General features: G+C 48.5%; 1 protein-coding gene across 2 annotated transcripts; it reads right to left on the bottom strand.

Moving 5' to 3' along the window:
- Window positions 1-6845: 6845 nt before the first annotated feature.
- SIT1 (signaling threshold regulating transmembrane adaptor 1) lies at window positions 6846-8488 on the bottom strand. 2 transcript variants are annotated; one of them, XM_027616441.2, is made up of 5 exons: window positions 8317-8488; window positions 8067-8202; window positions 7925-7983; window positions 7743-7804; window positions 6846-7655 (listed from the first exon to the last, which is right to left on the bottom strand). In XM_027616441.2, the coding sequence occupies exons 1-5, from the start codon at window positions 8354-8356 to the stop codon at window positions 7422-7424; spliced, it is 531 nt and encodes a 176-aa protein (XP_027472242.1). In that variant the 5' UTR covers window positions 8357-8488; the 3' UTR covers window positions 6846-7421. The 2 variants fall into 2 exon arrangements, with proteins under 2 accessions (XP_027472242.1, XP_027472241.1); XM_027616440.2 differs by having other exon boundaries at window positions 8067-8488.
- Between the last annotated feature and the right edge of the window lie 555 nt (window positions 8489-9043).

The raw sequence follows: 9043 nt of genomic DNA, 5'->3' as shown, positions 1-9043 counted from the left end.
TTATAAAAAAAGAATTTTTATTAGGAATTGTATTAAATTATGCTGGCTCTAAATATTAAATATGGGAACTTTTCTTCTTTTCCCTATAGTTTTGACTAGATTAAATGGCATGGAAATTATCATTATTTAAGAATAAATAAAACTTGGGCGCCTAGGTGGCTCAGTCCATTAAGCATCTGACTTTGGCTCAGGTCATGATCTCAGGGTCCTGGGATAGTGCCCCAGAGCCCCATTTTGGGTTCTGTGCTCAGTGGGGAGTCTACTTCTTCTCCTTCTGCCCCTCCCCCAGCTCATTCTCTCTCTCTCTCTCTCTCTCTCTCTCTCTCTCTTTCAAATGAATTAAAAAAAAATAGATAAAACTCAGCTCTGGTGCCCTTTGAATGCAATCTTTTCCAAAAGTAGGTCTATAATCACCTTATTCTAGTTTTTTCTAAGGTAGGTTGAGCTATTCAGGCTTCTTTCTCTTGGGCCAGTTTTAGTCATTTACATTTTTCCTGAAGTGTATGCATTTCCTTTAAATTTTCAAGTTAGTTGATGAGAGTAATTTTAGGTTGCACCTTTTTATAATTCTTTAATTTTTTTCTTCTGTCATGTTTTCTTTCTCGGAACTAATCTTGTCTATTTTTGCTCTTTTTTCTCTTTCTTTGTGCTTATAAGAGGTTTACTTTATTAGCCCTTTTATTTTTTTATTTTTATTTTTTTAAAAGATTTTATTTATTTGACAGAGAGACATACGGCAAGAGAGGGAACACAAGCAGGGGGAATGGGAGAGGGAGAAGCAGGCTTCCCTCGGAGTAGGGAGCCCAATGCGGGGCTCGATCCCAGGACCCATGACCTGAGCTGAAGGCAGATGCTCACCCATCTTAGCCACCCAGGCATCCCCCTTATTTTAAAAAGGGCTTTAAAAGCCCTTTTAAAGAACTTTTTAAAATTCATGCTTTTTAGTATTTTTGTTCTCCATTTCATTCATGTCAGATTTTGATATTTCCTGATTAATTTTGGTTTCTTGTTCTTTCTATAATTTATTGAAATAAATACTCCCTTTCTTTTTTTTGTTGTTTTAAAGATTTTTTAATTTTTTATTTGAGAGAGCGAGAGAGCATGAGAGGAGGGAGGGTCAGAGGGAGAAGCAAACTCCCAGCTGGGCTAGGGACCCCGATGGAATGTGGGACTTGGGACTCGATCCCGGGACTCCAGGATCATGACCTGAGCTGAAGGCAGTCGCTCAACCAACTGAGCCACCCAGGCGCCCCTCTTTTTTTTTTTTTTTTCAAAGCTTGCTATCTTTATAGCATTTTAGGGATACATGATAGAGGGTAATTGAAAAGGTATCCAGTATTCACTCTTTTTCATTCAGTGTTTAAATTTTGAAAATACTATAATTTTGTTCTTTTTTGAAACTAGTTTTACTGTATTGTAATTTACATGCAATAAGTTTTATCAATTTTAAGTGTATAATCCTATGTTTTGACAAATGTATTCGATCACTATTGGATACCAGCATTATCGCTGCTTTCGGTTTATCTGTCTGGTATCCCTTTCCCACGACTTTATTTTGAGTCTTTCTTGATCACTTTGCTTTAAGTATATTTCTTCTAAGTAGTATTGACCAGAATTTGATTTCTAACAAAGTCTTAGAGTCTTTTAGTGGAAGAATTCAGTCCACTCATATTTACTGTACCAAGTGATACATTTAATTTATTTCCATCTTACTTGTTTTTAAATGTGTAAACAGTGTTGTGAACTCTTTTCTTTACCTTTGCTGGACTGAATGAATGGCTATTCATCCCATCTTCTCCTTGTTAATTTGGAGTTTGTCATTCTATTCACAGTTACCATCCCTTGCCCTGTTCTCTTAAATAGATGCACACTATTGTTCTAGTGTATGAAAACAGAACAACTATTTCCATCATACTCTACTTACCTTCCACTTCCTCTCCACCTCAATAAGACATGGTCTTTAGATTACTGGGCCTTTCCTCCTCCCCTCCTTCCCCCTCAGATCCTAGAACACTTACCTTCTCCTTATCCCCACCACCTGATTCCAGAGTTTTTTGGAGATAATTCAGTCCTTATTAGAATTTCCCTTACGACGGGTTCCTTCTGTTTCAAGAGTATTTAGCATTTGTGTGACATGTTATACATATGTAGAAATATCGATATAAATATATAGGTCATGGTTCGCTGCACCCCACTGATCTCTCTCCTCCCTTCACCTTCCCCCATCTTGAAGTCTGTTCTGACCCATTTGTTATTTCATTAGAGCCTTTTCTGGAAAGTATTTCTCACATGAGATACTGGACGATTCTTGTAAATCTTCAACTATCTTTCTTTCCCCTTTCGCTAGGTCCTGGTTGCAGGCCCACTCTTCCGTTACCTCACATTCAGTTTTGCTGTCTTTAACTTCCAGGGTGGCAAATAAGAACAAACTTTCTTTCTGCCTGGAAATGTGTGTGATATTGTTCTTATCCACAGAGTTCAGGAATTTTAACCTGTATAGGGGCTAAATCTTTCCTCAGCTCAGGGATATTCTGTGTATTATGTAATTATGATCTGTCCTCTCCTGTTCCTCTTCTCCCAGAACTCAGAATCTGCAGGCTAAATCCCCTGAGTCTGTTTCAATCTCCCATCTTTCACCACATAATTTGCATCTCCATATTTTTGTTACATGTTTTGAGATAGTTCATCTGTTTAATTTTCTGGACCTCTTTGAGAGTTTTAGCAGCACCATCCTCTTCTTTATGTATGGAAATTTTTAGTTCTGATATCACGTTTTCTAGTTCAGGGAAATCTTTTGTGTTTGACCTTCACACCTATCTCCCCCAGGCTCTCATTCAGTCCAAGATTCACTTGTTTCCTCCGGCAGGTCTCTCTGCCCTCTGGTTTGTCTGCATTCTCCTGGCCTCAAAGGCTGAGAAATTCAATCCACCGGTTAGTTTCTAGAGAGCTGGAGAGACTCAGCAAAGCCATTGATTGTTCCTGGAAAGCCGGCTGTTTCTGGGACTTGCGTCTTTCTGAAGGTCCTTTTTCTTGGCTCTGAGGTGTTCTCCAGAAACTTGTCTGCAGGAAATTCTCTCTGCCAGGAAGCAGAGCCCATTTAAAGCTCGTCCTCCATAGCTAGGAGTTGGCGGAGGGGTTGTGGAAGGGAGAGCTTCACCAGGGTTTTCATATACCCAGATTCCCCTTGCTCTAAGTATTCTAAATATTATTGACAGATACAGTGATAATCACCAGAATACTTAAACACAGAAGCCGTTAATAGCAGGTGCCCCTGGGAACTACAACTGGAAGTAGGAATGGGGTGGGGGAATGGCCTTTTACTTTTTTCCCCCCATTCTAGTATTTCTCAACCTCAGCACTTTTAGCTTTTGGGGACCGAAATTCTGCATGGTGAGTGGCTGACCTGTGCATTGTGGGACAGTCAGAAGCATCCCTGGCCTCTACCCCCTATAGATCAATAGCTCGGGGCACTCCCCAGCTGTGATGATCAAGCATGTCTCTGTACATTGCCCAATGTCTGGCAGAGAACCACTGGTGCCTACCTTACAGTTCTATTTAATTTTTTAAAAAGATTTTTATTTATTTATTTGACAGAGAGAGAGAGAGTTAACGAGCAGGAACACGAGCAGGGGGAGTGGCAGAGGGAGAAGCAGGCTTCCCGCTGAGCAGGGAGCCCGATGCGGGGCTCGATTCCAGGACCCTGGGATCAGGACCTGAGCCGAAGGCAGGCGCTTAACGACTGAGCCACCCAGGCGCCCCTCTATTTAATTTTTTTTTAACATGTGCTCACACTATTCCTAAAATTAAACATTGAACTGAGGTCATGATACAGAGGAGAAAATATCAAGCAGTTGAGCGGAAGCAGAAACCAGAAGTAGAAAATGTACAGTAAAGGATGAGGAAGCAAATTAGCAAAGTAGGAAAAAATTAGGAATAAATAAAAGAAGCAGAAACTCTGTCAGAGAGTTATGGGACAGGAGGAGCAGGAGTGGAAAGACCCGCGTACTCCTGTCACCAAGGTCCCCAGCGAGGCTGTGATTTGAGGTCCGAAATCCAGCAACAGTCTGCAGAAGCCCAGTCATAGCATAGCCACTGTTCTGTAATCCCCATTCCATTTGGCTTCCTCCCTGCCCCAAGTGTCCTAGCAATAAAACCCCCTTCACTTAAGCAAGGCAAAATGACTGTATTCCTTACAAACAAAGCCCCGGAGACTTGGTGCCCAGTGAAGAGACGGGCTCTCCACAGTTTGCTGCCAGTACTATATTCACTTCCTAGCATCATACTTGAAGAGAGACTCTGCTCAAGCAAAACAGTGGGAATGATGAGTAGGCTGCAAATAAGGTCTGTAAAAGGAACTCTAGAAAGCTTTTCCCGGGAAGGAGAAAAAAGAAAGACTTAGGCCATCCATCAGGGCTGTCATGTACAGGCGGGAGAAGGGTGATTTTATGACTGTAGCTCAGGAGGCCGAATTAACGACAAAAGTAACAGGGAGGCTGATTTTGGCTCCAAAAAAAAAAAAAAGTTCTCTCAAAAAGAAACATTGGAAACAAGCGCTTGGTGAGGTAGCAAGCTCCCTATTCCTGGAAATGTTTAACAAGAGGCTGGTAGGGTGGCTCCTGCAGTGGATATAAGTTTGGGCCAGATCTGCCTCCTCCCAGCTGTAGAATTCTAGATATTTAAAAGCCTGGCAAGAGGCACACACCAAGCAGAAATATTTTCGGGTCAAATGGCATTTAAGTATGTCAGAAGAGGGTGGCTGGTGGAGGAGTTGAGCAATAAGGGAAGATCTCAGAAGTTCAGCATCTTCTGCTGGCCCTGGTGTGCTGGTCTTTCCCCCACAAAATTAGTCAGAACTCGTGGTTGCAAGAGATAGAAAAGTCTAACTTAGAATGACTTAAGCAAAAAAGAGAATGCATTAGCTTACATAACCAAAAAGTTCGGGAGGCAGATAGAGCTCTGGGCATGTCTGGATCCAAGGTTTCAAATGAAGTCATTAAGACTTGGTCTCTCTCCATGTCCCAGCTCTGTTTCCCTCCTTATAGCCAAAACAAACTTGGAAGTTTAGACTCATCAGAGTACAGAGCAAGGCCAAAGATGGAGGGGTCTTGGCTGGATGGCTTCCTAGGCCCCTCCCCACCTACAAGTAATTCCTTAAGAACTTTCTATCATTGAACATTTGACCGTCCCAAGGACCCTTCCTCTTTGGGTCTTGGGCTTATCCCCAATCTTCCCATCTGAGACCTCAGGAAGAGGGGAAAAGCTGGAGCTCCAGAGGGCTCTCATGGCTTTCCCCAATGATCTGCGCCTGGGAATTTGCCAGGAACAGGGCACTCCTTATAGCAGGAATCTTACACCTGTCAGGGAAGGGAGGCCACTAAAGAAAGCACCCGTGGAGCAACAGAAGGGGAGACAACTGCAAGGTGTTTGGGAAACGAGTTGACAAGCTAGAGATGAGGCAAGGGGGTCCTCGAAGGTGTCTGAGGGGGATCTGGCTGCCCTAATTTATTTTTTTCCTAGACCCAGGGATCAACTAGGAAGTTGTCACAGCCCTGGCCTTCAGTCCTGAGGGCCTAGGCTAGGGCACGAGCCTCGGAGACAGACAAGTAAGACAGTGAGAAAAACTAAAAGGTTGTAGGGAAGAGAGAGGGTAAAGAATCCAGGCTTCAGGGACCAGAAGGAAAATAACGTTCAAATCGCACCCAGCTCCAGACCGAGTGAGTCGCTACGTTCGGCGAACCAGGAAGCGCTGTTCAGGGAACCGCAGGGTCCTGGCTCGGAGAAGTGTCGGGCTAAACTCGTGGGGCCGGGAAGATTGAGGGGGTAGTGGGTGGGGAACTGTCGCGACTACATTTCCCAGCATGCGGTGGACCGGGCAGCTTTACGCATGCGCAGAGGTCGTGGCAAGGCCGCGTCGCGCCAGGCGGGGGCGCCGCGGGCTTAATCTTGAGCCGGCGGAGACCGGGAGAGCGGGTGTGAGGCGGGCTGTAAGGCCTGCGATGGTGGTGTTTGAGGCTGCAGTTTCCGTCTCGTCCCAGTGGGTTGGCGGGACCCCAAACCCCTTCTCTTACAGAGTCTGGCTCTCACGTCCCCCAGGCCGGGGACACATTGAGCGGTCTTCAGACTAGCAGTCCTCAGAAACCCACATCCCGCTGCCAGTGGTTCCCCGCATCCGGTGCCAGCCCCCAAAGCCACCTTCCCTCCCACACAGCCTCAGCTGCCTGTTCTTTACCGCGACCGGCGCCTCTGCTGGGGGAGGCCCAGGCTGAGGTCCACGGAGGCAGATCTAGCATTTGGGTTAATCTGTGTGTGGGCAGAGGGTCCGCTTTATTGGGACCACCAGGTAGGGCTCAGGAGCACGGCTCCCTACTGTGGTTTTCTCTGGGACTGTGAGTGGGAAGGAGAGATGTTTGGAAGTAGAAGCCTGGCTTCCACTATCTTCTGGCCCTGAAACCTCAGAAAGGTCTGTTAAGCCAGACTTGCCTCTACAGAAGCCGTAGGGGGAGGTGGCGTAGACTTGAGGCAGCACAGTCCTAGAGGCCATGGGGAGAGTAGGTCAGGGGCTGGTGAGCTTGCAGGCTCCAGGTGATGGGAGTGGGGTGGCTCTGAGTGCAAATTCTGACGATGTTCTAGCAGCAGCAGTACAGCTTGAGCTCGGCTCCAGCCCCCACCCCTAGCACCCACCCTGGCAGTGTTGATGCCACAGACGCTCTTGGTCCATCTTCCTCTGCGAGACGCTCCCAGAAGTGCTCTGTGCAGGGAGCAAAGCTCACACTCCTACCATGTAGAGCCTATTGCAGGTCTGAAGCCCTCTAGATAAAAATCTAAACACTTTCTGAGAAGTTTTATTTGAAAACTTGGGGACATAACAGAGCAGGATGTAGACTGGTATTCTCCAGCCAGGGTTCTCAGATAAGAAGCCAGGCTTGGGTTCCTCAGGTCACTGGGTTCCAGGATCCCTCCAGACTGTGGGCTCCCAAGGCGTATACCCACCCTTCTCCTCTCAGGCTCTTACCCCCTCCACCACTGCCCACTTCCTGTATCTGAGGGGACACTGAAGGGGCAGACTTTAAGGGAGCTGGAGCAGAGAGGATCTGGTTAAAATCCACAAGGAGGAGGAAGTGAGAAACTGGGGAGCTTGGGGCCTTAGAGGAAAAGATAGGAAAGAGAGAGCGAGATGGAATGGGGGCCACTGCCTTTGTTTCCTCCATCCCCAAGAAACTGGGGACCTACTTGTTCCCCTGAGATGTCTCCCTCACGGCTTAGAGGGGAAGTTTGGGAAACATGACCTCCTGTGACTGGACCTTGGCTACCTGTCTTTGGGGGGTGGTTGGGAAACAGTCATGCCAGGGCAGGGTAGCAGTAACCCCTGCAGCAGAGGAGGCTGGGGGCGATGCTTGTCCCACTCTGCCAGCCCTTCCATCTCAGCTGGGTGCAGGCTGGCTGTTGGCGTAGGCCTGGTCTGGGAAGGAAGCCCGCGTCCTCCGGGTCTGGGCACACACTGAGGCGTACAGCTCCGGCTCAGGGCCCGAGGCCTGGGGTTTTGGCTCAGAATCCAGCACCACCTCTGAGTACTTGATGGGGGTTCCGGGGCTGGGGATATGGCCCTGAGAAGGCCGCAACTGCAGGCTGGTATAGCACATCACTTTCTCTGCAGCCTGGAGATTCAAGGCTGTTAGAAGTTCACTGGACCCTTGGAAAAGCCCCCACTTCCTTCCCTCCCCTCTTAGCCCCAACTGACTCACCGAGACGGGGCGTCTAGGAGTCGGATCTTGCTGGTCTGGCCCTGGTTCTTGAACCAGCCGACCTGGGAGAGGGAACAGTAGTAATCTGGTCACTTCTTGTTCCTCCTGCAATCCCTCATCCCACCCCCACCCACCAGGGACGTGCGTGGCCTCGGTGCCCCTCCCCTCTGCCAGCCGCCTACCAGTCTGAAGATAAGGCAGGTTCCCATATAGGGGGACCTCTTCCACAGATTCTCCAGAGCTGCAAGACAGAGATGAGGGGATGAGGGGACTTCTTGGTAACGGGGAGCTCTTGATCACCTACCTCTGCTGTCCCCCACTCACCGTCCCTGTCCCGGACGGCTCCTGCTCTGGCTGCTAGCCCATCGGAACAAGTGCGCAGCCACTGAGATGAGAAGCAGCAGCATTACAGCCCCTAGGAGGGCCCACAGTCCCCAGGCCTGGGTCACGGTGGGGATTCCTGTGGATGCCAGCGGACGGAGGGTGTTACTGCCCAGCCCAACCCTCCAGGTCCTAGCAGGTGGGACATGGGGCCATGTGACCCCTCCCCCTGCCCCTGCCCCGCCCAGCTCACCAGGCACTAGCAGTTCTGTGCTGTTGTCACCTCTGCTCATGACTGCTGACCTGGGAGCTGAGTCTGCAAGCCTTGCGCTGAGGGGTCAGCCTGGTTTATGGCCTGATAGCTGCTGCAGGCCCCTTTACTCTCACCCCTCCCTGGGCCTGGCCCCCACAGCTCAGCATCCCCAATACTGCTGGTGGCAGAGTCACTGGTTTCCGGGGAGGAAGGGGGAGGGGAGGGATGAGTGAAAGAACAAAGACACCGCCCTGTGCCTGCACCTGCGCCACCCAGCATCTCCCACGCTTCCGCCCCCCCCCCCCCCCCCATGGCCCTATACCTTCTTTGGCCAGAGAAGAGAGAAGCAGGCCTGAGATTACTGTGCCAGTGTGCAGGTGAGCCCATGAAGACAGGAGACAAGTAGCATGAGGCAGGACCAACAAGACAAGGAAGCTAGGCCTCAGGACAGATTCCCTTCTGCCACAGGGTGTCTGCCTTTTCTCTCCAACTCTGAGACCCGTGAGAGAGAATGCATTCCTCACTGAGCATGCTAAAAAGAGGAATGAGAAGGGGAGGCCTCCAGGTACCTACAATCCCACCATACTCTAAGACTGACTGTAGGGGATAAGATGACCATTGTCATTCTTATTATTACTGATAATAGTTTAGGGGCTAGTGGAAACTTAGAGTCCTCCCTCCCGACCCACTTCATCGAAACTGTCCCTAAGAACTGTCAATCTCAAAA

Source organism: Zalophus californianus, chromosome 13 (assembly GCF_009762305.2).
Source record: "Zalophus californianus isolate mZalCal1 chromosome 13, mZalCal1.pri.v2, whole genome shotgun sequence".
In the NCBI taxonomy this organism is placed as follows: Eukaryota; Metazoa; Chordata; class Mammalia; order Carnivora; family Otariidae; genus Zalophus; species Zalophus californianus.
This window is presented reverse-complemented; position numbering and strand designations above follow the sequence as displayed.

Excerpts from the sequence above, each read along its gene's own strand:
- SIT1 (XM_027616440.2), bottom strand. The coding sequence starts at position 8,356 with ATGAGCAGAGGTGACAACAGCACAGAACTGCTAGTGCCTGGTGAGCTG. Across the intron at positions 7,984-8,066 it reads AGCCGTCCGGGACAGGGACG|CTCTGGAGAATCTGTGGAAG; the intron begins GTGAGTGGGGGA and ends TCTGTCTTGCAG. Across the intron at positions 7,656-7,742 it reads CTCCTAGACGCCCCGTCTCG|GCTGCAGAGAAAGTGATGTG; the intron begins GTGAGTCAGTTG and ends TTGAATCTCCAG.